The sequence below is a fragment of the Podarcis cretensis genome (assembly GCF_951804945.1).
Source record: "Podarcis cretensis genome assembly, chromosome: 5".
Taxonomy (NCBI): domain Eukaryota; kingdom Metazoa; phylum Chordata; class Lepidosauria; order Squamata; family Lacertidae; genus Podarcis; species Podarcis cretensis.
Genome location: NC_137174.1, coordinates 99,417,795 through 99,445,643, shown reverse-complemented (window position 1 = coordinate 99,445,643; position 27,849 = coordinate 99,417,795). Strand labels below are relative to the sequence as shown.

Below are 27,849 nucleotides of genomic sequence, written 5' to 3'. Positions count from 1 at the left end.
TGGGAGTCATAAAGCCATGGCAGAGGTTTGTAAATACTGCAGGGTACCTCCGGACCTCGTGACCAGCACTCTGAGCTTTACAAGGTATTGGAATGTAATGACCTTATATGGCATGGGTGCAATAAAAGCTTGACCGGATGAGGTAACGTGAGACATTGGAATGCAGCCATGCGGCTGGACAGAACAAAGGAGAATAAATTGGAGAAGGGCAGACAGAGGGGCTGCTCTCTCTTACTATGGAAATATTGCAGGCTTTCCGTGTCTTTATTTTATACTAAACAAGTGCCACTTGTGACGGCTGGCTCCAACAAGTGGTGCCCTCTCTGAGGCTGAATAAAAGGATATGGCTGAGGTTTTTATAAGAGAAAAAAGAAGCAACTGAACGCAAACAGTCTGAGGCAGACTAAGAGGATTTTAAAAGAAACTGTGAGAGGATTTTCAATCCAAGCAGTGGATATCATCGGCTCACTACGTCCGGCAAGGATTGCAAAGCGCTTTACATCTTTAAAAAAAGATCCCGGTGAGTCGATCCCTTTTATATTGATTTTAGAAAAATGGGCAGCTGTCTGTCTTCTCCACAACAGAAATTTTTAAGAGATTTAAAATTTCTCCTCTCCTCCAACAAATTGGAAGTTCCAGAGGGTGATTTGATACAGCTCATTCTGGCCATCGATGAACATTGTCCCTGGTTCCCTTTGGATGGAAAATGGGAAATAAAACATTGGGATACGATCAGGACTCATTTTCATGGACATCCCAGCATAGGAATTCGAATTTTAAATGCTTGGTGTAAAATTCGATATGCTATGGGTTCTTTATCACCAAAAAATATCTCCATGGCTGTATTGCCAGCACAATCTTCAGCTTCTTTAATTCAGCCTGCTGTCCTGCCATGTGTTCCAGCACTTGCTTTGCCAGCACCCCCAGACCCCAAGCCTCCAGACTTCAGTTCCTCACCAGAGGACCCAATCCTGCAAAAATACAGTGGTCTGGCTGGAAATGACCCTGCTCTTTCAGCAGCAGAACCAGCTACCCCTTTTCAACGTGCAGTACTTGCCTGTTCCTTATCACAGGATACCATGGCTTTCCCTGTTATTGTGCCCCCTGCTGGTGCTCCAGCAGGAACTCAAGCCCAGCACCAACCTTTTGACTTTAAAATCTTGAAAGAGCTCCAATTGTCAGTTAGGACAAATGGACTTCAAGCACCATTCACACAGGCTCTTTTAGAAGCCACATTAGCCCAGCTGTTGGTGCCAGATGACATCAAGCTTTTGGCACGTACAGTTTTACCCCCATCAGCTGGTGTATTGTTTGCCCATGAATGGGAAATCGCCTGTCGTGCTTATGCTCCTGCTTTACTGCAACAAGCAAGAGGGAATAATCCTAATCTTACCCTCGCAGATGTGATGGATGCTATGATGGGGCATGGGCCCTTTGATCAGGCTTCAGTGCAAGCCACACTGCTGCAGATCTTATTGAGGGATACTGCTCTTGCTGCTCAACAAGCAATGAGAAAAATCCCAGAACCCACCAGTATCCAGTCTAGATGGGGTTCAATCAGACAAGAGCCAAGAGAATCATATTCCTCCTTCATGGATAGGCTGCTTACAGCAGTGAGTCGCCAAATTGAAAATCCTGAAGCCAAACAAATAATTACCAAACAATTGGCCTTTGAAAATGCGAATGAGGATTGTAAGGTTGCGTTAAGACCGATAATACACAATCCTGCCACAGACACAGCAGTCATGCTTCGCATTTGTCAGTCTGTTGGTACAGCCACCCACAAGGCCCATCTGCTGGTGGCAGCGCAGAATAAAAACCAGCCTGTAGCCACCGATACAACATATTTCCAGCGTGGCAAACCAGGATCACCGATACCCCAGGGTGGGTAGAACAGCATCTACCAAAAGAAAAATCAGCAGCAGCAGCAGCAGCACCAATTCGTTTCTGAACAGCTTATTTCTAAACAATTGACTTTTGGCCACATTGAACCATCTCTATCCCACTGGCTCCAGCAGACAGGGAACGGTTTGCTTTTACATTGCCAGTATATAACAATTCTCAACCCACCCAGCAATATCAGTGGGTTGTCCTGCCTCACAGCATGCGGAACTCCCCTACACTTTGTCAGCATTTTATGGATGAAGCATCGAAACCTTTCCGCATGCGCCACCTAGAGGTGCTGAACACCAGCTGCATCTGGCAGTGTTTGCTACACCATTGTTGCCAACAGGGATCTTATATGCTCAGACGGACAAGAAGAAGACTATCTGCATTATACCCCTCCAAAGAACATTTATTCAGTAATTGAATCCACATCAGACATTGTGATTAAAGGACGTTCACGTGCTATGGCTTTGAGCGGTTTTGATGTTGCATCAATTTATTTGCCTTTTTCACAGACTGAACAGCAGCATTTATTGATCACAAATGCTGCCGTGCAAATTGCTTTGGCTGATTTTATAGGTGTCACCATTTTTAACCCCCCAAAGGATGACCGTTTGACATTTTTGACACAGGTCACCTATGTTTTGGCTACCCCCTTGTCTCTCACACCTCTCCCCTCTGCACTAACCCTTTTCACGGATGGAACAAGAAGTAGGGGAGTAGTGACGTGGGAGGAGGGAGGAAAATGGAAATGTTTATTTACCCCTCCAGTCTTCTGCCCAGCGAGCTGAACTAGCGGCTGTGATTCTTGCCTTTCAATCCTTTCCTACTCAACCTTTCAACCTTATTGTGGATACTCAGCTTTACTTCAGCACAGAGAGTTCCCTTATTATGTTGCACATCTTCGCTCCTACACATCGCACCCAGGGTATTTAGCAGAAGGCAATGCACGAGCAGATGCAGCGTTGAAGAACATTTCTGCCTTTTCTCTATTTTCTGATCCTATACTATGTCATAACACTTTTCATCTCCCTGCGAAAGAATTGGCTAAGCAGTTTTCTATTCCCTTGGCCCAGGCAAGGGATATAGTTTCCCTATGTGCTACTTGTTCTAAATCTCAGCTGGGCGTTCCTTTTGATGCTGTCAATCCTAGGGGCACCTCTGCATTGGCGTGTTGGCAGATGGATGTCACACACACCTGTGTTGGCTCCACTCTCCAAGGTTCACCTCACGGTGGCCACCCACTCTGGATTCATATGGGCTACGCCCATGAGGGGGGAAACAACTCGTCATGTGATTCAGCACACCATTCGCTGTTTCTCAGTCATGGGTAAACCTGCGCGCATCAAAACTGATAATGGTCCAGCATATATTTCTAAAACATTTTCGGAATTTTGTATGTTGTGGAAAGTGAAATTAACTCATGGTATACCCTTTAACTCCACAGGGCAAGCGATAGTGGAAAGAGCGCACCTGACGTTCAAAACACTATTGCTTAAACAGCTTGGCGGCCGAAGCATACCAACAGCGGATATCCCTTCGGCTGTTCACCAAGTTCTTTTTGTGCTTAACCATCTCTTATATCCACATAATAGGACCCATACGCCCGCGGAATTGCATTTTAGGAAGGAGGAGGCACTCCCTCGCCCCTTGGTGGTGTAACGACGCTTGCCTGATCCCGCGTGGCATGGACCTGTCCCGCTGATTACGTGGGGACGAGGATACACGGCAGTGGACGTAGAGGACAAGCCTTTGTGGGTTCCAGCTTGATGCGTGCGGCCATGGCAAGCATCTTCAACCGTGGAAGTGCCTTTCTAACCATTGCCTTGCCTTCCTTTGCTGCACCGTTATACAAGGAAGAGAAGCAGACGACCCAGTCCAGTTGAAACCACCATATTTCACCTTATCAGCTGGCAAGCCGCTGTCATCAGAATCCTACTCTGGCTGGCAGCATCCACGGCTCAGCCACTCTCGAACTATAAGAACAGCTTTGTTGAATAAGACTTTCAGGGGAGAAAATTATCATAAGATATGGAGGAATAATATTTTTGTACAAGATATGATTATGTTTACCAGTTTATTGCATGCTTCTAGATGCTGGCTGTGTATGCACATGCCCCCTTTTGCCAGCCATTCAGGCTTAATGTTTCATGGTGTGCCTGTCAATGGATCCTTTCAATTTACTAATATTATATCCCCTAAGCAAACCTTTTGGCCTCCAGTACAATTGACCCTCCATGAGCCTGCCCCCATTTGTTTTCAAATTAGAGAGGGGAAAGAATCATGGGGCATATATCCAAACTGTCAATATACATTGAAATTCATGTTTAATAGCTCTTGTTCTCTTACAGGAACATACAGTGACCAATCTCAGTGCTATAGAAGTGACACCAGTGCATGGCTAATAAATTAGAAAGGAAGCCTACCATGCAGCTTGGAATCAGAATTCTTATATTCTTGGCTTCTGGATGGAAGTTGGCTTCAACATTTATTGATTTTAGTGATTATTATAGTAGTTATTTGCATTATTTTGTGTTGCTAAATACAATGTATTCCTTCTTTAATTTCTATGTGTACTGCATGGTTCTCCAGTCCGCGGCCCGCTTCCGGTTTCACAAGAGTCGCTTATCGCACTCGATATAACCATATTGGAACGGACATTTATGACTCTTATTAATAAAATAAAGAAAGAGGGCATGTGGGAGTCATAAAGCCATGGCAGAGGTTTGTAAATACTGCAGGGTACCTCCGGACCTCGTGACCAGCACTCTGAGCTTTACAAGGTATTGGAATGTAATGACCTTATATGGCATGGGTGCAATAAAAGCTTGACCGGATGAGGTAACGTGAGACATTGGAATGCAGCCATGCGGCTGGACAGAACAAAGGAGAATAAATTGGAGAAGGGCAGACAGAGGGGCTGCTCTCTCTTACTATGGAAATATTGCAGGCTTTCCGTGTCTTTATTTTATACTAAACAAGTGCCACTTGTGACGGCTGGCTCCAACACACAGAGAAAGCTAGATCTAACTGAAAGGCAACACGTAGAGATCTTCACTGATAATTTTAATGCATCCAGGGGCGCCAACGATGGGTAGCCCAAGGGGGTGAGGGCCCCCCAAAATTTTCAAGGAGTGTGCCGGGCCTCCTCCAAATTTCACAGCAACCATGGATGCACACGGTGTGATGTGCTCACCTCACTTGCGCACACCCCGGGCCGTGCTCATGTCACACACACAAACCGCACAGCACGTGCACGACAGGTCAGCATGTCACACAGCACGCGCAAGGGACATTGGCGCGCCTTGCGGCATGTGTGCACATGGAGGACCAAAAGTGTTCCACATCTGCCACAGGTGTTTTTGAGCAGTGGGAAGGAAAGATCACCCTGGTTCGCTTCATCAGACTGCAAGGAATGACTCATCCTCTCCAGGTCACCTCTCAAAAGGTAATACAATGTCTGTCTTCTTCTTTTCCCCTCCCACTAGACACCATGGTCATCGTCAGCGGATGGGGGAAGCAGTTCCTGCAACGCCTCCCAGATGCCCTGATGGAGGTGATGCTCCTTGTCGTTCATTACTGTATATGTCTGAGAATGGAATGGAATTGCAGTATAATTAGAGAGCAGGCGTAGAAATCTCAGTCTGAAATATACTTGGAGTCGAGTGTGGATTTCATGCCCTTTATTCAGCTCATTGTAGTGAGGAATGGAATGTTTCCCAGAACTGTCTGCTTTATATACATTATTTCCACAATGGGCCCCACATGATTGGCTAATTCCGGGATTCTCCTGTAGGCCAATCAGGTTGTGGATTCACTTCCACCTGGAGTTGGGTTGGGTGGCTCCAACAGACCAATCAGACTGCTGCATTCTGGATCATATTGTTCTAGGACCAATCAGACTGCTGTATTCTGGATCATATTGTTCTAGGACCAATCAGACTGCTGTATTCTGGATCATATTGTTCTAGGACCAATCAGACTGCTGCATTCTGGATCATATTGTTCTAGGACCAATCAGACTGCTGCATTCTGAATCCTATTGTTCTAGGACCAATCAGACTGCTGTATTCTGAATCCTATTGTTCTAGGACCAATCAGACTGCTGCATTCTGAATCCTATTGTTCTAGGACCAATCAGACTGCTGCATTCTGGATCCTATTGTTCTAGGACCAATCAGACTGCGGCATTCTGGATCCTATTGTTCTAGGACAATATTCCTCATATGGCTCAGTTTCCAGACCCCTGGTCATCTCGGTCACCCTCCTCTGCACCCATTGCAGGTTGCCAATATCCTTCTAAAACTGTGATGCTCAGAACTGGACACAGGGTTCCAGGTGTGGCTTGGCCAAGGCAGAATAGAGTGGCACTGGACCAGAATCCTATGAATTATGGGATTAGTGAATCTATGGAGTCTTTGGAGAAGATCCATTGCTCAGGGGAAGAATATCTGCTTTGCACACAGAAGGTCTCAGGTCCAGTCCCTAGCAGGTGGGGCTGGAAGAGATTCCTGCGTGAAACCTTGCTGAGCCACTGCCAGTCTGTGCAGGCCATACTGAACTAAGTGGACCAACAGTCTGACCTGCTAGAAGGCAGTTTTGTGTGTTTCACAAAGGAGGACCATTCAGGCAAATGAGGCCAGACTCGTCTTTATCCAAGGAGTCAATTTTTTTTGTTCTGTATTGCAGATTGAGATCCCACTGACAGATCACTCCGTGTGCAAAGAAGCCTATCACAAGCTGCAGAAAGTCGTGACGGGAGACATGATCTGCGCTGGAGAAAGACAAGGTGATTCTGAATAAATGTGCAATTAATTGCTGCCGTTTTGAATGTTATTGTGTTATTACATTCCTTGGGTCTTTATACTCTTTTAAAATATATTTTTGAATAACCTTTCTGTTTTATATTTTAGAATATTCATTTAAACAACCTTAAAATACTAATGACTTCCCTTCTTCAATGTTCCGTGGCTCATTTTACATACTGTAAATCCTTGCATATTTTACATAAACTAAACCATTCAGTATTCCATTGTTACATCCGTCAAAACTTATTTACACTGTTGAATTTATCTTAATGCTGCTGACGTTTTCAAGTGTACACAACTTCCACCCCCACCCCATATACTCAATAAGTATTTTCCAGTCGTCCCTAAATATGTTCTTCTTGTTCTCTTATTCTATATGTTGGGTCCGCAAGTTGCGCATATTCCATCAGTTTGAGTTGCCATTCTTCTTTGGTTGGGACCTCGCTCGTTTTCCATTTTGGGGCTAGCAAAACACGGGCCTTTCTTGACACCTGGGAATTTCTCTTTTTTAAAAATAATTTTTTATTAGATTTTCCACCGTGATAACACAAACCACAAAGCAAGATGATACACAAAAACAGAAAAGGAAAAAGAAAAAAGAAGAAAGAGGGGGGGAAGGGGGGAACAATAAACAGCTAGACAATAATAACAAACTTAATTCTTCACAAATCCAGCCTTTTAAACATCATGGTTGAGTTCCTCAAATCCCTCCCTTCTGAGTTTCCTTGTAATTAAAAGTAACAGCTTTCCAGTATCATTATTAAACTAAAACAATTTCCAATTATAGTCCATCTTATTCACTTTTCTTAACATTCTGAATCCCATTTATTTAGTTATAACTTAATTTAATCCTTAATTTGTTTCTTTCAAGAAATTTCTAATTTTTTTATATTACAATATTTATTCAAATAGTCCTTGAATTTCCTCCAGTCCTCTTGAAACTCCTCTTCTTTCTGGTTGCAGATTCTTTCAGTCAGGCCAGCTAGCTCCGAAAAGTCCATCATCTTCATCTGCCAATCTTCCACTGTTGGTAGTTCTTGTGTTTTCCAATTTTTAGCAAGTAATATTTGGGCGGCCGTTGTGGCATACAAAAATAATTCAACATGTTTCTTGGGCAATTCTAAACCTGTTATTCCAAGAAGAAAGGCCTCTGGTTTCTTAATAAATGTAAATTTCAACATTTTTTTTCAGTTCGTTATAAATCTTCTCCCAGAAGTCTTTCACCTTGGGACAAATCCACCACATATGGAAAAAAGTACCTTCTTTTTCTTTACATTTCCAGCATAAATTTCAGTCTGGGAATTTCAGTCTGAATTACCCCCAACAAAAAGGACTTTGTTTTCCCCCAAAAAGTACTTTTAAACATTTTTTTCAATTGATTGCAGATCATTTCCCAATACTCTTTTACTCTTTTACCCTTTTACAAGTCCACCAGGGGTCTTTATACCCTAGGCTCTTTATAGGGTTGGGGGTCACTGGGGATGAGTTCATGGAACCAAGGAGAGTCGATGATCACTGTGCCAGTCGTCCCCTTTGGAGCAGGGAGATAAGTGCCAAGATGCAGGTTGGATGCTAGTCTGTCGTGCATGATTTAGTTGAGATCCCTGCAGTGCAGGGGGCTGGACTAGATAACCCTCAGGGTCCCTTCCAACTCTACCATTTTATTATTCTGATTCTAGCTCCTGTTCTGTACCTTTGCAAACTCCACGTAGAACAGGTGGCTTTTCTGGTCTGAAAGATGCCCCAGCCATTATTGTTTCTCTCTTTCTCACGCAGGAGGAAAAGACGCTTGCCAAGGGGACTCCGGTGGCCCCATGGTCACTCTGAACAACCAGACTGGCCAGTGGCAGCTCATAGGGACAGTGTCTTGGGGCGATGGATGCGGCTTGAATGACCGCTATGGAGTGTATTCCAACGTCCTTCTGACTCTGCCCTGGCTGAAGCAGGTCACGGGAGAGCAATACTGAAGTCTCCCAACCGTATGAAGAACCCAAAGCAAAAAAAAAATTGAGCATCTGCCACATTTCAGAATCTTGCTACCTCCAAAAAGTCTCTCCTTGCTCTCCGTCAAAGGGCGCCCCTGGTATTAGACCAGGGAGAAGCTTGCCCGTTGATTTTTGCCTTGGACACGTGGATGAGAAAGGCCTGGTCTGGATTCTACATCCTGCTGAACTGAACTCTGCTCCAATAGCTGATGCTGACCTGCTTCCCTGGGTTATTTGGTGATGGATTTGACTTTACGGGGACCCCAAAAGCTTGGATCAACGTGGTTTGGGGCGGTTTGGTTTGCGAAAACCTTTTAAAATTGTGCATGTGTCTGTTAATAGGAGTCAAAATAAATCTCAGGGGAAATGCATGGCGTGGCAGCTGGAGACCATAGCTGTCAACCGTCCCTTATTTGATGGGAAAGTCCCTTATTCCAGCGCTGTGTCCCGCTGCTGTCTCTTATTGATGATGTCCCTTAAATTTCCTGGGTTTCAAAGGAAGCAGCTCCTCTCCCTCCCTCCCTGCCAGCCAGGGAGGAAGGAGGTTCCAACTGTGTTGCTTGGCTGCGTTGCTCACCCAATAAGGAGTCTAAGAATGACTGAGAGGTGGAGCTTGCATGCCTTGCGCCGATCAAATCGGCCGCGTTGCCTGGGGATTCGCCTTTGCTCAGCACTTCCCAACGGAGAGGTGACGGTGGTTTTCCTTGCTGCATCCCCTTTGCCGGGTTGCTGCGCTGTGGGAACCACCACTTGAGGCTTCGTTTGGCTGCTGGCTGGATTTATGCCTTTGGCTCGGAGGGGCTCAGAAGTTGAACATACCTGTGCTCTGAAAATCCCTTATTTTGGCTGCTGATCCCTTATTTTCGAGGCTGCTGGTTCCTTATTTTCAAATCTGTAACTTGACAGCTATGCTGGAGATGCATTTGTGGTGGGGAGGGATCGCAGCTAAATGAAAGCGCACGTTGTGCACAGGTGATTTTTAATTCAATCCCCATCATTTCTAGCCAAAAGCACCTTGGGTACCAGGCCTGTAGAAGACTCCTCTACCTGAACCCCCAAAGAGCTCCGGTGAATTGGAGCAAACTGGGATAGATTTGCCCAGGGCCTAACTGGAGAGAAGGCATCCATGATGTCACAGATCTGGGGTGGCGAACCTGTAATGCTGTTGGACTCCAACTCCCATCAGCCCAAGCCATCAAGGCCAAAAGTCAAGGATGTTGGGAGCTGGAACCCAGCAAGGTTCTCCGTGCCTGGAGCAGATATAAGAAGAAGGCAGCACACAAAAATCTCAGAGACTTGTTGGAAATGCCACTGTTTTGTTTTGGTTTTGTTTTAAATCTGTTAAGACCTGCTTTTGATTCACTTCTTTTTTTGCACTGAGTACATACATTCTCAGGGCTTTTTGTAATCCTCTCTAAAAAGTAATTAAACTTCTGCAAAAAGATAAACCAAATTTTGCAGCCTCTGCCAATGATGCAGATGGAGAAAACGTCTGCTTTGCCACCCTCTTGAGTCACATAATGTTTACCACATGGCACTGACACCCCACCCTCCAATGTCTGGAAATGGTGCACTGCAATCCTATGCACGTCTGCTCAGGTGTAGACCCCCCCCCCATTAAATTCAATTCCACAGGTAATTGTGTATGCCTGTTGTCTTTGTCCATGGAGTTTTCTTGGCAGGGATACTGGAGTGGCTTGCCAGTTCTTGCTCCAGGTGGATCACGTTTGATCAAAACTCTCCACTATGACCTGTCCATCTTGGGTGGCCCTGCACAGCACAGCTCATAGCTTCTCTGAGTTAATCAAGCCCCTTCGCCATGGCAAGGCAGTGATGACCATAAAGAAGGCTGATCACCGAAGAACTGATGCTTTTGAATTATGGTGCTGGAGGAGACTCTTGAGAGTCCCATGGACTGCAAGAAGATCAAACTAATCCATTCTTAAGGAAATCAGCCCTGAGTGCTCACTGGAAGGACAGATCCTGAAGCTGAGGCTCCAAGTCTTTGGCCACCTCATGAGAAGAGAAGACTCCCTGGAAAAGACCCTGATGTTGGGAAAGATGGAGAGCACAAGGAGAAGGGGACGGCGGAATGGTTGGACAGTGTTCTCAAAGCTACAAATATGAGTTTGACCAAACTGCAGGAGGCAGTGGAAGACAGGAGTGCCTCACGTGCTCTGGTCCATGGGGACACGAAGAGTCGGACACGACTAAATGGCTAAACAACAACAACAATTGTGTATAGAGTTGCCATTTTATTCAACCACGCATGTGGCTTTTTGAGATTTCACATGGTCATTGCTACTGCCACCACACACTTGTAGACAAGTCTTTGCAAGCTTAAAGTGGAGAAAGAGGCTACGAGTATTTTTTTAAAAAGCAAGCTAGACTCCATGCCATCATCACTTTCTGGAACTTTTCTGCGCTCCTGCTGAACCAGCACACGTCCAGCCAGGTTTGAAATGCAAAATGATCCTCAGAGTCCCTTGCAGCTCTACAATCTTTGGATTAGATTATATATATATTTTTCCAAAAAATTATTGATTTTCAAAAAAAAAAAATTAAGCAAACAAACAAACATACATCTTAACTGTACTTAATCCAATCTTAGTAACCTTGGTGAGTGACTTCCTAGAATCCCCCTGGCTGAGTTCCAGAGTATATCATTGTAACAGTTTTCCAAAACCAATTTTCTCATAAAATTAACTTAATCACTTAACATCTTTCTTTCTTTTCATTTTAACTTTAAACATGTTATTCTCTAACATCACATATTTAAATCCTAAGCCTATCTGGTATTTGCAAGTTTTTCCAATTAAGTTATCTTAGCATATTTAACTAAATAGTCTTTGAAGGCAGCCCTGTTCAGGGAAGTTTTTAATATGTGACATTTTAGTGTATCTTTCATCTTTGTTGGAAGCCGCCCAGAGTGGCTGGGGAAACCCAGCCAGATGGGCGGGGTACAAATAATAAATTATTATTATTATTATTATTATTATTATTATTATTATTATCCATTCCTCCTGGTACTCCTCCTCCTTCTGGTGACGGACTCTTCCAGTCAGGTCGGCTAGCTCCGAAAAGTCCATCATCTTCAATTCCTCCACTGTTGGGACTTCTTGTGTTCTCTGATGCTTAGCTAATAAAATTCTAGCTGCAGTTGTGGCATACAAAAACAGTCTAACATCTTTCTTGGGCAATTCCAAACCTGTTATTCCAAGAAGAAAGGCCTCTGGTTTCTTAATAAACTTATATTTCAACATTTTTTTCAATTCATTATAAATCTTCTCCCAGAAGTCTTTCACCACATATGATAAAAGGTACCTTCTTTTTCTTTACATTTCCAGCATAAATTATCATTTTCATAATATTTTCCTTTAACACCGTACAAGCAGTGAACTTGACCCCTTTCCACCATAACCTCTCCCAATCTTCAAACATTATGTTATGTCCCACATCTCTTGCCCAATCTATCATCACAGATTTAACTTGCTCATCCTTTGTATGCCATCCCAACAATAGATTAGATTATCATTTGGCCCAGGTACACCCTGACCCATTTAAGGAAGGGAGACCAGGCCAAACACAGCATTTGCCCTTCCCTTCCTGTGGTCTTTCCACTGCCACCAGGTGGAAGTTTGTTTTCCCTGCCAAAGGTCCCCTGAGTCTTCTTGAGAACACCTTCAGGTAATGTGCCGTTGGGTTTTTCATAGAATTGTAGAGTTGAAAGGGATCCCTAAAGTCATCTAGTCCAACCCCCTGCGGTGCAGAAATCACAGGTATTTATTCTTATTCCAGTAGACAAGGAATACAAAAATCACAATCACAAGAGCAATGAAACAAAAGCAACATTCCCGGCAAAAACTGGGGTCAGTGTGGTTTGCAAATGCTTGATATGTTGGTGTTGCCAAGGAGCTGTGAGTAGTTGAGCTTGCCTTACTCTCCTGCAGACTGGCCGGGAGATATGTTGGTTTTGGGGGTTCCCTGTGATGACCAGAACCTCTAGACCGCCTATAATGTGCATTGTGTATTCCCAGGTGACAAGCTTCACAATGCTCATGCTTATGAGGGCCCCTGTTCTCATGTACCACCTCAAAGAGTCTGCTGTCATCTAAGTGTTCCCCATAGCATTTCTTTCTGATGCTGAGGATCAAGCACTCAACGATATCAGCAACATCCTCCTCGCTGAACTGTGGCTCTTCGTACTTGTCTGAAGAGCACTGGTAGCATCGCTGCCTGAAGGTCCTCATCCTGACCGACCCTTGTTTCTCGTATCGCTCCAGGTGCATGTAGAACAAGATGACAACTTGATGTGAGGACCAGCTGTGGTAGCATCGTGAACATGTAAAGCTAAAAGAGACAAAGGTGGGAGGAATGGAGAATAACGGCAACAGGTTTAGGGACTTCTCTTTGGGGTTATCCTGGAGAAAGTGCCTCCTTTTGATACTTTGAACCTGCAGTTGATAACCCCAGATGGACGATCCCAGTTAGCAGAGGTGAAATATACTTGGAGTTGAGTGTGAATGTCATGCTCCTTATTCAGCTCATAGTAGCAATGAATGAAACTTTCCCCAAAATGTCTAGCTATATATACATTATTTACACAATGGGCCACAAGTGATTGGCTAATTCCGGGCTGCTCCTGTAGGCTAATCAGGTTGCGGATTCACCTCCTCCAGAAGCCTGATTGGCTGCTCCTGCAGGCCAATCAGGTTGCTGATGCACTTCATCCAGGAGCGTGATTGGTTGGTCCTGCAGGCCAATCAGGTCGCTAATTCACTTCTGTTATGTACTGAGTTGAATAGGATCCAAAATGCAGCAGTCTGATTGGTCCTAGAACAATAGGATCCAGAATGAAGCAGTCTGATTGGTCCACAGGAGCCACCCAATCCAGCTCCAGGTGGAAGTGAATCCGCAACCTGATTGGCCTACAGGAAAATCTCGGAATTAGCCAATCACGTGGGGCCCATTGTGTAAATAATGGATATAAAGCAGACATTCTGGGGGAACTTCCATTCCTCCTCACCACTATGAGCTGAAGAAGAAGAAGAAGAAGAAGAGTTTGGATTTGATATCCTGCCTTTCACTCCCTTTAAGGAGTCTCAAAGCGGCTAACATTCTCCTTTCCCTTCCTGCCCCACAACAAACACTCTGTGAGGTGAGTGGGGCTGAGAGACTTCAAAGAAGTGTGACTGGCCCAAGGTCACCCAGCAGCTGCAGGTGGAGGAGCGGAGATGTGAACCCGGTTCCCCAGATTACGAGACTACTGCTCTTAACCACTACACCTCACTGGCTCTGAATAAAGAGCATGAAATCCACTCTCCACTTCAAGTATATTTCAACTTCCACCTGGAGCTGGATTGGGTGGCTCCTGCACACCAATCAGACTGCTGCATTCTGGACCCTATTGTTCTAGGATTCAGCTCAGTACATAACAAAGGGCTCATCCACACTTGACCTGTGTTTTGATTGTATTGTGTCTTTGGGCCCAAGAGCTTTCCTTGCTGTTCTGCAGCTGTGCCTTGCAAAAATTGAATCTTACTACTGAATCAGATCTTAGAAGACAAGTGGAAAACCCAAAGAGGTTTTGTTTAACTGAGCTGCAGTTCAGTGGGTAGGATCGTGTTTTCGCAAGGTACCGCTGTGGAACCATAAGAAATGGTCTCGGACTTGGGGGGACTAATCAGTACACAATATGCTCAGAAACTGGGATGCGGGTGGTGCTGTGGGTTAAACCACAGAGCCTAGGACTTGCTGATCAGAAGGTCGGCGGTTCGAATCCCCGCAACGGGGTGAGCTCCCGTTGTTCGGCCCCTGCTCCTGCCAACCTAGCAGTTCAAAAGCACGTCAAAGTGCAAGTAGATAAATAGGTACCACTCCGGTGGGAAGGTAAACGGCGTTTCCGTGCGCTGCTCTGGTTCACCAGAAGCAGCTTAGTCATGCTGGCCACATGACCCGGAAGCTGTACACTGGCTCCCTCAGCCAATAAAGCGAGATGAGCGCCGCAACCCCAGAGTCGGCCACGACTGGACCTTTACCTTTATGCTCAGAAAACGAATCAAAAGAAACTGTGTATGAGCCTGAAGTCACATGAAATCCCAGAGCTCCTTTCTGCCCTCCTTTCAAGAGAGGAAGCTGTTGTACTGGTTCTCGAAGGGTTTTTTTTTCCTGGGCCACACTTTCAGAATACAAATTTGCTTGTGCCACACTGAATTTTTCATTGATAAGAAAACACAAAGAAACAACTTCTAGAAGTTCTTGATTTATAGCACAAAACACAACTACTTTATAATAGGACTATGGGACACCCAGAAAGTGTAAAACAATGTGGCTACAGAAGAACATGAATCATTTCGCAGATAGAATTATAAATAAACAAGCCTCTTATATGTGTACCTTAAGTATGTATACAAACTTAATTAGAGGTAATCTCAGGTCTCATTTGAGACAAATAAACACCCATCTCTTCATCAACACAAAGAAACCTTTCTCTTTTCTGATCTTTCATATTTGTCAGAGTTGAAAATCCCTGCGCAACACAATATGTCATGGAGAACTGTAGAAGATTAGCCAATGCTCTTGAAGAGAGGCATAGATACTGTTTCTGGTTGTAAATACCCCCCAAAATTATTTTGGTATTATACTATACTATACTATACTATACTATACTATACTATACTATACTATACTATACTATACTAATACCGGAAACTGCAATTAATCCAGAATGCGGCAGCTAGACTGGTGACTGGGAGTGGTCGCCGGGACCACATACCACCGGTTCTGAGAGATTTGCATTGGCTCCCAGTACGTTTTCGAGCACAATTCAAAGTGCTGGTGCTGATCTTTAAAGCCCTAAACGGCCTCGGTCCAGTATACCTGAAGGAGCGTCTCCACCCCCATCATTCAGCCTGGACACTGAGATCCAGTGCCGAGCGCCTTTTGGCAGTTCCCTCCCTGCGAGAAGTGAGGTTACAGGGAACCAGACAGAGGGCCTTCTCGGTAATGGCGCCCACCCTGTGGAACACCCTCCCTTCAGATGTGAAGGAAATAAGCAGCTATCCTATTTTTAAAAGACATCTGAAGGCAGCCCTGTTCAGGGAAGTTTTTAATATTTAACGCTGTACTGTTTTTAACACTTGATTGGGAGCCGCCCAGAGTGGCTGGGGAAACTCAGCCAGATGGGCGGGGTATAAATAATATATTATTATTATTATTATTATTATTATTATTATTATTATTACACTGAAAACAAACTGGCAAGGTTTGGCTCAGGTGCAGTAAAGGTGTGGTGACAAAAAGTTTTGTGTGCAAAGCTGCTATCCATCTCACGATAACCCCCTGTCTGAGGGGACCTCGACAGATCTTTGAAGCCACTGGTGTGCTGGAGCACATTATGGGAAGAGCTGTAGCTCGGGAGAAGAGATCTAGATCAGTCCCCAATGACAACTCTGGGTAGGGTTAGGAGAGAAGAAGAAGAAGAAGAGTTTGGATTTGATATCCCGCCTTTCACTCCCCTTCAGGAGTCTCAAAGCGGCTCACATTCTCCTTTCCCTTCCTCCCCCACAACAAACACTCTGTGAGGTGAGTGGGGCTGAGAGACTTCAGAGAAGTGTGACTGGCCCAAGGTCACCCAGCAGCTGCATGTGGAGGAGCGGGGAAGCGAACCCGGTTCCCCAGATTACGAGTCCACCGCTCTTAACCACTACACCACACTGGCCCTGAATGAAACCCTGGACGCAGGCATGGCCAAACTTGGCCCTCCAGCTGTTTTGGGACTACAACTCCCATCAACCCGACTAACCAGTGGTCAGGGATGATGGGAACTGTAGTCCCCAAACAGCTGAAGGGCCACGTTTGGCCCTGCCTGCTGGAGAATCGCTGTCAGTCAGGGTAGGCAGTACTGAGCGTCTCACACAGCAAAAGGCAGCTTTTTATGGCTCTGTGCATTGCAAAATTATTGGGTATGCAGTAGCAGCTGATGTTTTACCTTCCGTGAGCGTGTTCCTGCAGCGATTTCCTCCATGGAGATGCCACATTATGGAAGTCAAGGCTCTGATCCATTGTTAGTCTCCAGAAATCTCTCGGTTTCACTGCTTCAATCTGCTCCTTGAAAACCGCTCTCCAAAAGTCCATGTTCATCTTCTTCGTGTATATTTTGGGATCGGTCCTGCTTAATATAAAGCCTATTTTGTTTTTTCAGAGGCCCGTATCGGAGTCCAGTGAAACAGTGGGTAGTTCACCTTCTTGCCAGCTTTCTATTTCCTCGCTCACACAAGCTGCCCAGCCCAAACCTTTGAGAAACGAAACTGAAGTGAGACTTACCAGGAAAAGTTTCTTAACAAACAACATCAGAAGTTGAAAGCCTACCCTGATGGCTTTTGGGCAACACCTTTTGTAGCAATACTTCACTGCGGCCCCTTAGGCTTCCCTACTAGGGTAGCGCTGAACACATTGTTTCTACAGATTTCCTACCCCTTTGGCTCCTGAGTAATAAGAACTTTGAGGATTTGGTTCCTAGCACACGATGACTTCACTGTGCCCTTTTTCGTCAGTTTTAATGAAATAATCAAATAACTAAGTGTTTCCGCGCAGTTTGCTCTCCTTACCTTGACGCTTCCAGCAGCTGGGGCTTCCTGTAGCTTGTGGAGCAGAGATATTGCAAGCAAACGTTGGTTCCTGAGATCGAGGAACAGGCTTTGTCTATGTTCGGTTACAACTGGACTCCATCAAGATGGTGGGTGGAGCCTTTCAAAATGGTGCTGAATTTAACCTCTGATTTCAAAACTGCACTGATTTCTCAGAATTCCCGAGCAATGCCAGGATACGAGGCTGATAGTCCACTATATATTGTTATGGGAATGGGGGTTGGTTTGAATTATATTGGTGGAACCCTTCCAGGGCTGTGAGTCTATATTGTGAGAAATGTAAATGTTATCTTTTCAGTTTGCTCCTGCAGAAGAGAAAAATGCTTTTATCGATCATAAAAATCATAGGGCTATAAGAAAATTGCAACTGAGGTGTGTAAGGTAAAGGTAAAGGTACCCCTGCCCGTACGGGCCAGTCTTGACAGACTCTGGGGTTGTGCGCCCATCTCACTTAAGAGGCCAGGGGCCAGCGCTGTCCGGAGACACTTCCGGGTCACGTGGCCAGCGTGACATCGCTGCTCTGGCCAGAGCCAGAGCCAGAGCCAGAGCCGCACACGGAAACGCCGTTTACCTTCCCGCTGGTAAGCGGTCCCTATTTATCTACTTGCACCCGGAGGTGCTTTCGAACTGCTAGGTTGGCAGGCGCTGGGACCGAGCAGCGGGAGCGCACCCCGCCGCAGGGATTCGAACCGCCGACCTTTCGATCGGCAAGTCCTAGGCGCTGAGGCTTTAACCCACAGCGCCACCTGCGTCCCATAGCGCCACCTGCGTCCCATATTTTTAATATGGGACATTGTTAATAATTTGTCTTATTGATAATTTCATTGCTTTATTCTTTTTGTAAACCCCTATGAAGCTTTTTTTTCCAATCAAGCAGATTATAAATTTTATGAAATAAATAAATCCTGTTGCACAAACACTTTTTGCTGGGGATAGGGGAGTTACCTATTTGACTTCCATTGCTAGCACTACTATTCATTATCATTAGGTATTTTGGAAGTATCCATAACAAATACACAGGATCCGAGAGGGTTTTTTTTTTAATGTAATTTATTTTATTCATTTGAAACAGCTTTCTCCTACCCAATCCTTCAATGTCTTAAAATCTCCAGGAACAAGTAATACCTCAGAAAGAAATAACAACAGACCTCTCTTTTTAAGATCAAACAGAACAGGTAATGAATAATAAAATCAGCTGGTAGCAGAAATATGCAGCCCCATTAAAACAAAATATGTTCTTATTTTAAAATCTTAAAACAAAAACTAGTTTGCCATTGCTGCCCCCCAACCAAATGGCAAATGCAACATGGGAAAACTTTGCAAAAAGGCTTAGGAGGTAGAAATCAGGAACTCCTTAATAATTCACTGTATAGTTAACTTGCAGTACAATGGTATACAGTTTTGAGGCACCCATAGTTAGAGTTAGTAAATGTTAGGAATTTCTAAATGCTTGAAGTCTTCACCTGGGGGAGAGATAGTGTTGCAGTGTATAATAGAAAAAATGCAGTTTAAGCTTGTCTGCCAGAGCAGGGCATCGTCGGATGGGGGGTGGGATTGGCAGAGAGCTGTTAAGACGTACAAAGATGTTGATGGTCAACGCATGAAGGAAGACATTTGAATTTGCTGAAATTCAAAGGTTAAGCTTTCTCTAGTATGAAAATGCAATTATGGGGAAAGTTCACCTGTTCACATTCTATCTGTCGGACACTGTATTACGTGGGTGGCCATTAAAAAGGGGGGGGGCTGGCCATCCACTCCACCTGCAAAAGAATTCACTTCTATATCAACTTGTTCATTCCCCAGGTGAGGGACCACCTGCTAAATAAACCACGGAAGCGAATTCAAGTCCCGTATCCAAGAGGGACCCAGCATTTATTAAAATCATTGCAATAGCACAGCCTTGCCAACCAGCTGCTCAGCTGCTTCTCATGACCTGTAACATTTCCTGATGTATGTAGAAGGGTGTTTATGTTTTAAGAATGTTCAGATGTTTTATGACTCTTTGTTTGAACTACTATAAAAGCTGTGTTCTGATTTGCTGATCACACAACTAGCAGCTGATCACACAACGGTATACTTGATTGATTGATTGATTGATTGATTGATTGAACGACATTCTATTCGAGTAGCAAAGAAAGAAAAGGGAAGAAAAGGTAACTCTTACACCGTCACAATTTGCCACTGGTATAATAGTTTCAGAATACAGAAAGGCATATTCAGACATTCGACAGCTTTTGTACAGGAGGCAGCAGGGCTTCTAAAGTCACGGCAAGCAAAGCCAGCAGGAGTGGGTGTCTGAATCTGCATTGCAGTTTAAATTCCCTGCCTGCTCTGCTATCGCTGGAACCAGTTAGGCAACGAAACCATATAGGCAATGAAAATTATAATTGAAATTATAAATACTGCTATAATTAGAATTACAGACCAAATACAGTAATTGCAACTCTGTGTTGGGGCTGAGGACCCTGTGGATGATGGGGATAAAGACCCTGTGATTGATGGGGCTGAGGGCCTTGGGAATGATGGGGCTGAAGACCAGGGGAATGACGGGGCTGAAGACCCTGTGAATGATGGGGCTGAGGGCCTTGGGAATGACGGGGCTGAAGACCCTGTGAATGACGGGGCTGAGGACCTCGGGAATGATGGACTTGGTGTTTCTATCTGTATAATGGTCGCCGGATACCCTGTGATTTGGGGTTTCCCATGGTGCTCTGCTTGCTTCGACCGTCCTTGTTGCCCTTTGTGGATTCCCAGCTGGCACCCTTCACAAAACTCGCGCTTATGCGGACCACCCTCGTGACAGACCACCTTAGAGAGCTGGCTGCGGTCAACCTGCTCCCCATAGCACTTCTCCCTGATGTCAAGAATCAAGTCTTTCAAGATGTCGGCAACGTCGTCCTCAGAGAACTGTGGCTCTTCGTACGTGTCCAGAGAACATTCGTGGCACCGTTGACCAAAGCGCTTCATCTTGACGTGTCCTCGCCTCTCAGAACTCTCCCATTGCATGTGGAACAGGATAAGAACTTGGTGTGAGGACCAGCTGTGCCAGCATCCGGAACAGGTAAATCTAGCAGGGAGAGAGGGAGAGATGATGGGAGGAGAAGCAGGCAGAATTTGGTACTTTTATTGAAGCTCTCCTGAAGAGTGGACCTCAGGAGAACCCTGAGAACCTACATGGAACCCTGGAGAACCACAGCCAGTCAGGGGAGACAGCCCAGTGCTAGATGGACCAATGCTTTGATTCAGGAAATGGCATCTCTCTGTGTTCCTGGGCATTACAAAAATGTTAGCTATCTGGTAGAAGCTTTGTTGTTGTTGTTTTTACCTTCCATGAGCATGCTCCTGAAATGCTTCTGTCCACCCGGGTTCCACGCTGTGGAATTCAATCCTGCGATCCATTGTCAGCCTCCAGATATCATTTGGCTTCACCTCATTCATCTGCTTCTTAAAAACCCGTCTCCAAAAATCCATCGTGAGCCTATTCATGTTTCTTTTCCGATCGGTGTTGCTTAATGACAAAGGTGACTGTGGTCTTTTTTGCAGAGGCCAGAATGGGATGCAGTGAGAAGGTGGGTGCCGTTTGTGATTCCCTGCTTTGCTTTCCTCACTCTCACAAGCTGACCGGTCCGTATGTTTGCAAAACGAAACTCAGCCAAGAGTTAACAACACCAGAGGTTCAAAGTCAACTGTGAGGACTTTGGGACAACTCTTTCTGTAGTTTCCAGGTGGCATGGATAGCCAACAATAGCTTTTATTACCTGTTTAGTTTACTTGCAATACAATAGTATATAGCGTACTTCCGTAGTGGCCAAGGTAACATTTCTAAGCTTCTTCGTATACTATTTTGTGTTTTAGCTAATAGCTCCAATGAACATTACACTTAAAGGTAAAGGTAAAGGTACCCCTACCCGTACGGGCCAGTCTTGACAGACTCTGGGGTTGTGCGCCCATCTCACTTAAGAGGCCAGGGGCCAGCGCTGTCCGGAGACACTTCCGGGTCACGTGGCCAGCGTGACATCGCTGCTCTGGCGAGCCAGAGCCGCACACGGAAACGCCGTTTACCTTCCCGCTGGAAGCGGTCCCTATTTATCTACTTGCACCTGGAGGTGCTTTCGAACTGCTAGGTTGGCAGGCGCTGGGACCGAGCAGCGGGAGCGCACCCCGCCGCAGGGATTCAAACCGCCGACCTTTCGATCGGCAAGTCCTAGGCGTTGAGGCTTTAACCCACAGCGCCACCTGCGTGGGTTTTACACTTACTGTTTGCTAACTGCCTTAATCCTTCCTCCAAAAATTATCAAGCAGTATGTCACTTGTGGTTTCAATTCTTTCTTGTTATTGTGTTTTAAGAGCTGTGATGGTTGAAGAAATTAATGCTTTCGGGTACCAGTACAGTGGTACCTGGGGTTACAGAGGCTTCAGGTTACAGGCGCTTCAGGTTACAGACTCTGCTAACCCAGAAATAGTACCTCGGGTTAAGAACTTTGCTTCAGGATGAGAACAGAAATCATGCTCCGGCTGCGGAAGGCCCCATTAGCTAAAGTGGTATCTCAATTTAAGAACAGTTTCAAGTTAAGAACGGACCTCCAGAATGAATTAAGTTCTTAACCCGAGGTACCACTGTATACCTGGAAAGTGCAGGAGAGGAGACTTCCCTAGGAAGCTCAAGTCCTGCTTCCTGGTTTCCCATTGGGCCCCCTGGTTGACCACTGTGAGAACAGGATCCTGGACTAGAGGGTTACCCATTTTCCAGATCCAGCACGCTCTTTTTTTATGTTTTTATACTCCTTTCTTTTAAAACGTGCTTTTGTTGCCCTGGGGAGACAGAGAACCTTGCTCCATTTTAATTGCGCAAAACTAAACGTCCTGGTTGGGACACGGGTGACAATGTGGGTTAAACCACAGAGCCTAGGACTTGTCGATCAGAAGGTTGGCAGTTCGAAACCCCACGACGGGGTGAGCTCCCATTGCTCAGTCCCTGCTCCTGCCAACCTAGCAGTTCGAAAGCACGTCAAAGTGCAGGTAGATAAACAGGTACTGCTCTGGCGGGAAGGTAAGCGGTGTTTCCGTGCGCTGCTCTGGTTCACCAGAAGCGGCTTAGTCATGCTGGCCACATGACCCAGAAGCTGTACGCCGGCTCCCTCAGCTAATAAAGCGAGATGAGCGCCACAACCCCAGAGTTGGTCACAACTGGACCTAATGGTCAGGGATCCCTTTACCTTTACCTAAACATCCTGGTTATGTGCTTGAATCCCTGCTCCCCAAACCCTTACAAGTCTGGAGAATGTGTCCAGAAAAATATATTCAGGAGGTGGACTCTCCATCCTTGAAGGATTTTAAGCAGAGGTTGGATGGCCATCTGTCCATTGTCCAATCTGTACAATGCTGTACAGTTTTGGGACACCCATAGTTAGAGTTAGTATATGTTAGGAATTACTAAATGCTCGAAGTCTTCACCTGGGGAGAGACAGTGTTGCAGTGTTAAAAAAATGCAGTTTACCAGGTCTACCAGACCAGGGCATCAACAGGACTGGGGGAGGGGAGAGACAGTTGTTAAGACGTACAAAGATGTTGATGGTCACTGATCAACACATGAAGGAAAACCCGTGAATCTGCTGAAATTCAAAGGTAGTATGGAAATGCAATTATGGGGAAAGTTCACCTGTTCACATTCTGTCTGTCAGGCACTACTGTATTACGTGGGTGGCCATTAAAAAAAATTGGGGGGTGACCATCCACTCCACCTGCAAAAGAAGTCACTTCTATATCACCTTGTTGTTTCCCCAGGTGAGGGATCACCTGCTAAATAAACCACGGAAGCGAATTCAAGTCCCGTATCCAAGAGGGACCCAGCATTTATTAAAACTATTGCAATAGTTTTGCCATCCAGCTGCTCAGCTGCTTCTCATGACCTGTAACATTTCCTTATGTTTGTAGAAAGGTGTCTATGTTTTGAGAATGTTCAGATGTTTTATGACTCTTGTTTTGAACTACTATAAAAGCTGTGTTCTGATTTGCCACTAATGAGCAGCTGATCACACAACGGTTGATTGATTGATTGATTGAACGACATTCTATTTGAGTAGCAAAGAATTAAAAGGGAAGAAAAGGCAAAACATCTTCCACCAGAGATGTTCTGATCCATCACAATTTGCCACTGGCGTAATAGTTTCAGAATACAGAAAAGCCTTTGCAGACATTCGGCAGCTTTTGTACAGGAGGCGGCAGGGCTTATAAAGTCACGGCAGGCAAAGCCACCAAGGGGTGGGTGCCTGAATTTCCATTGCAGTTTAACTATACCGCCTGCTCTGCTATCCCCAGTACCAGACAATGAAAATTATAATTAGAATCAGAATTATAAAACAAAGGCAGCAATTGCAACACTGTATAGGGAATGAGGACCCTGTGAATGATGGGGCTGAGGACCTCGGGAATGATGGACTTGGTGTTTCTATCTGTATAATGGTCGCCGGATACCCTGTGCTTTGGGGTTTCCCATGGTGCTTTGCTTTCTTTGACCGCCCGTGTTGCCCTTTGTGGATTCCCAGCTGGCACCCTTCACAAAACTCGCGCTTATGCGGACCACCCTCGTGACAGACCACCTTAGAGAGCTGGCTGCGGTCAACCTGCTCCCCATAGCACTTCTCCCTGATGTCAAGAATCAAGTCTTTCAAGATGTCGGCAACGTCGTCCTCAGAGAACTGTGGCTCTTCGTACGTGTCCAGAGAACATTCGTGGCACCGTTGACCCAAGGGCTTCATCTTGACGTGTCCTCGCCTCTCAGAACTCTCCCATTGCATGTGGAACAGGATAAGAACTTGGTGTGAGGACCAGCTGTGGAGGCATCTGGAACAGGTAAATCTAGCAGGGAGAGAGATGGGGGGGCGGGAAGCAAGCAGAATTTGGTACTTCTGTTGATGCTCTCCTGAAGCGTGGACCTTGCATATTGTACATTGTAACCTTCAGCTAATTGCCCATAGAGAACAATGGTTTTAAAGTACTCAGTGACTCCTCCTCCCAGTGGTTCTTCCCCAGCCATACCCACTTGGGCACCTGATATCAGGTGAGAAGGAAAGGAGAGCAAAGGTGTTGTGATAGAGAGAACATCCACCAAAACATCATATCACATGAGACAAACTGCCCCCCCCCCATGAGCTAATGAGCTTCCACAGCAGATTATAACGGGTTATTTCTACTTACCGTATTTTTCGCTGTATAGGACGCACTTTTCCCCCTCCAAAAATGAAGGGGAAATGTGTGTGCGTCCTATGGAGCGAATGCAGGCTGCGCACCCCGGGTTTCAGGCAGCTATCTGCCGGGCTCTGAAGGCTTGCGGACAGCAGCCTGAAGCCTGAAGCCCAGGGAGCGCAGCGCCAACTCCTGCTGCGCACCCCGGGCTTCAGGCAGCTATCCGCAAGCCTTCAGAGCCTGGCGAGAGCTCCTGCCAGGCTCAGAAGGCTTGCGGATAGCAGCAAGCTCTGGGAGCGAAGGCGAGGTTGCACACAACCTCGTCCCCGCTCCCGATCCCATTCTGGGGGCTGGGGTCAGAGGAAGCTCGGGCTTCCCAAGCCCTGCGGCTAAAAAGGAAGCCAAGACAGCGAACGGGATCCATCCTGCTCGCTGTCTTGGCTTCTGCCAAAGCTGCACGCAGCATCTCCCGGCTGGAGAGGTTGCGCGCGGCTAAAGAGGAAGCCAAGACAGCGAGCGGGATGGATCCCGCTCGCTGTCTTGGCTTCTTTGCTCTTTGGGGCTGGTGGGGAAATTAAAAAAAAATTCTTTATTTCCCTCCCCCCTAAAATCTAGGTGCGCCCTATGGTCCAGTGCGCCCTATAGAGCGAAAAATATGGTAATGGGTTTTCCATGGGAAGAGGAAACTCAGAGAGAGAGAGAGAGAGAGAGAGAGAGAGAGAGAGAGAGATACCTTGGCATTTTGAAGACGTTGACAAGGTACAGATGCTGCAAAAACCCTGTGTGCATAAGCACTATCAATTCCACAAAAAACTCCCAGCTGGGCTCACTCTGCAGGTGTGCTGGAGCACAATATGGGATGAGACGTAGATCAGGAGAAGAGAGTCTGCACACAGAATGTCCCACTTTCAATCCCCAATGGCATTGCAGGGGGTTGGACTAGATGACTTGGGGTCCCTTCCAACTCTAGTATTCCACGATTCTATTTAGGGCCAAGAGAGAACCCGACATGGAACCCTACATGGAACCCTACATGGAACCGCAGCCGGTCAGGGGAGACAGCCCAGTGCTAGATGGACCAATGCTCTGAATCAGGAAAAGGCAGCTCTCTATGTTCCTGCGCATTACAAAAATATTAGCTATCTGGTAGAAGCTTTGTTTGTTTTTTACCTTCCATGAGCATGCTCCTGAAATGTTACCGTCCATCCGGGTTCCACGCTGTGGAAGTCAAGCCTCAGATCCATTGTCAGCTTCCAGGGATCATTTGGCTTCGCCTCATGCATCTGCTTCTTAAAAACCCATCTCCAAAAATCCATCGTGAGCCTTTTCATGCTTCTTTTCCGATTGGTGTTGCTTAATGACAAAGGTGACTGTGGTCTTTTTTGCAGAGGCCAGAATGGGATACAGTGAGAAGGTGGGTGCCGTTTGTGATTCCCTGCTTTGCATTCCTCACTCTCACAAGCTGACCGTTTGCGAAACCAAACTCAGCCAAGAGTTAACAACACCAGAGGTTCAAAGTCAACTGTGAGGACTTTGGGACAAGTCCACTCACCTCTTTATCGGTGGGCGGCATTGCATTGGGTAAGCCTTTGGTTGGCTTGAGGGGAGGTTATTGCCTTCGCCTTCCCCTCCTCAGTAAGGATGTCCTGTTAAAGGGATCTGGGGTGTGAATACTGTCCGAAGCCTGGGCGTGGGCTAGGGCCATGTCACAGCCCCTATTGGGACCCCTCGGGGTGGTGCCACTATCTCATATAAGTCACAGGGCACCCCCTATCTGTTGTTTATCCTTCTGTGGACTCGGTGCAGATGGGCAGGAGTCAAGATATAGCCTAAGACAAACCGCTCACATCTGTAACCAATAAAACTGTGTCCTATTTCAACCCATAAAGCAAAATAATTTGTGTCAGTGTGTTTTATTGTTCTCCTAGGAACTCTGTGGCTCAGGTGCCTTGGCACGCAACTCCTTCTGTAGTTTCCAGATGACATGGACAACCAACAATCGCTTTTATTCCCTGTTTAGTTTACTTGCAATACAATGGTACGTAGGGTACTTCCGCAGTGGCCAAGGTAACATTTCTAAGTTCTTTGTATACTATTTTGTGTTTTAGCTAATACAGTGGTACCTCAAGTTAAGTACTTAATTCGTTCCAGAGGTCTGTACTTAACCTGAAACTGTTCTTAACCTGAAGCACCACTTTAGCTAATGGGGCCTGAAGCACTATTTCTGGGTTAGCAGAGTCTGTAACCTGAAACGTATGTAACCTGAAGCGAATGTAACCTGAGGTACCACTGTAACTCCAATGAACATTACACTTACTGTTTGTTAACTGCCTTGATCCTTCCTCCAAAAATTATCAAGCGGTATGTCACTGGTGGTTTCAATTCTTTCTTGTTATTGTGTTTTAAAAGCTGTGACCGCTGAAGAAACTAATGCTTTGGGATACCAGTACCTGGAAACTGCAGGAGAGTTCCCTGGTTTCCCACTGGGACACCCGGTTGACCACTGTGAGAACAGGATCCTGGACTAGAGGGTTACCCATTTTCCAGATCCAGCACACTCTTTTTTTATGTTTTTATACTCCTTTCTTTTAAAACGTGCTTTTGTTGCCCTGGGGAGACAGAGAACCTTGCTCCACTTTAATTGTGCAAACCCAAATGTCCGGGTTATGTGCTTGAATCCCTCCTCCACAAACCCTTACAAGTCCGGAGAATGTGTCCAGAGAATTATATTCAGGTGGTGGACTCTCATTCCTTGGAGCCTTTTAAGCAGAAGTTAGATGGCCACCTGTCCTGCTTGCTTTAATTGAGATTTCTGCATTGCAGCGGGCTGGACTAGATGACTCTCGTGGCCCCTTCTAAGTCTACGATTCTATGATTCCCCTTGAATTGGAGCCAGAATTGGAGCCAGAAACGATTCCCCTTGAATTGGAGCCAGAAAGTACGATTCACGTTCCAATGCCTTCTTGCTTTCTAAAAGCAAAGCACGTTGTCTGACCCACAAGGAATCTCATTTCCACACCCACTCAAAACCCACACAAGGCCACATTTGCATGGTCAGGCTCTCCTTGCTCAACGACACGCCAGCAGCCACACTTTGCAGGAAATGCGCACAATTTCCTGTGGTGCAACAGAACAACCCCACTTCCGACCACCAATACCTCAGATGCTGATTGGGCGTCACAGCGACACTTAGTCATGCCCGTGCCAAGAGAGCCAGGTGGCTTGTCTGCTCTCGCAGCTCCCGACGACTGAGGTTTGCCTGCATGGAGTGGTTCATAGTTCTGAGAAGCAGCCAGAGGCCTTTTTTCAAGTCAGCATTTTTCTGCTGCCACAGCT

The 27,849-nt window shown here is 45.9% G+C and overlaps 3 protein-coding genes and 1 long non-coding RNA gene across 5 annotated transcripts in view; 1 reads left to right on the top strand and 3 right to left on the bottom strand.

Annotated features, from left to right (window-relative positions):
* The window catches only part of MASP1 (MBL associated serine protease 1), a 115,236-nt gene extending 104,917 nt beyond the window's left edge, over window positions 1-10,319 (top strand). For both annotated transcript variants that reach the window (XM_079977891.1, XM_079977888.1), the window contains 3 exons: window positions 5,376-5,443; window positions 6,577-6,676; window positions 8,472-10,319. In XM_079977891.1, coding sequence (XP_079834017.1) covers window positions 5,376-5,443; window positions 6,577-6,676; window positions 8,472-8,662 — 359 coding nt within the window. In that variant the 3' untranslated portion in view covers window positions 8,663-10,319. The remainder of the gene's footprint in view (window positions 1-5,375; window positions 5,444-6,576; window positions 6,677-8,471) is intronic.
* On the bottom strand, window positions 534-4,787 carry LOC307217236. Its single transcript, XR_013839472.1, has 2 exons — window positions 2,318-4,787; window positions 534-2,245 (listed from the first exon to the last, which is right to left on the bottom strand). It is a non-coding gene; the product is annotated as an uncharacterized lncRNA (long non-coding RNA).
* Window positions 10,320-12,041: 1,722 nt separating the features above from the next.
* On the bottom strand, window positions 12,042-21,204 carry LOC307217467 (uncharacterized protein). Its single transcript, XM_079978633.1, has 5 exons — window positions 20,654-21,204; window positions 19,676-20,395; window positions 17,290-17,359; window positions 16,671-16,870; window positions 12,042-13,030 (listed from the first exon to the last, which is right to left on the bottom strand). The coding sequence occupies exons 1-5, from the start codon at window positions 20,812-20,814 to the stop codon at window positions 12,454-12,456; spliced, it is 1,728 nt and encodes a 575-aa protein (XP_079834759.1). The 5' UTR covers window positions 20,815-21,204; the 3' UTR covers window positions 12,042-12,453.
* A 1,951-nt stretch (window positions 21,205-23,155) lies between these two features.
* LOC307217151 (receptor-transporting protein 2-like) lies at window positions 23,156-26,071 on the bottom strand. The gene is made up of 2 exons (XM_079978305.1): window positions 25,684-26,071; window positions 23,156-24,186 (listed from the first exon to the last, which is right to left on the bottom strand). The coding sequence occupies exons 1-2, from the start codon at window positions 25,842-25,844 to the stop codon at window positions 23,637-23,639; spliced, it is 711 nt and encodes a 236-aa protein (XP_079834431.1). The 5' UTR covers window positions 25,845-26,071; the 3' UTR covers window positions 23,156-23,636.
* Window positions 26,072-27,849: the final 1,778 nt, after the last annotated feature.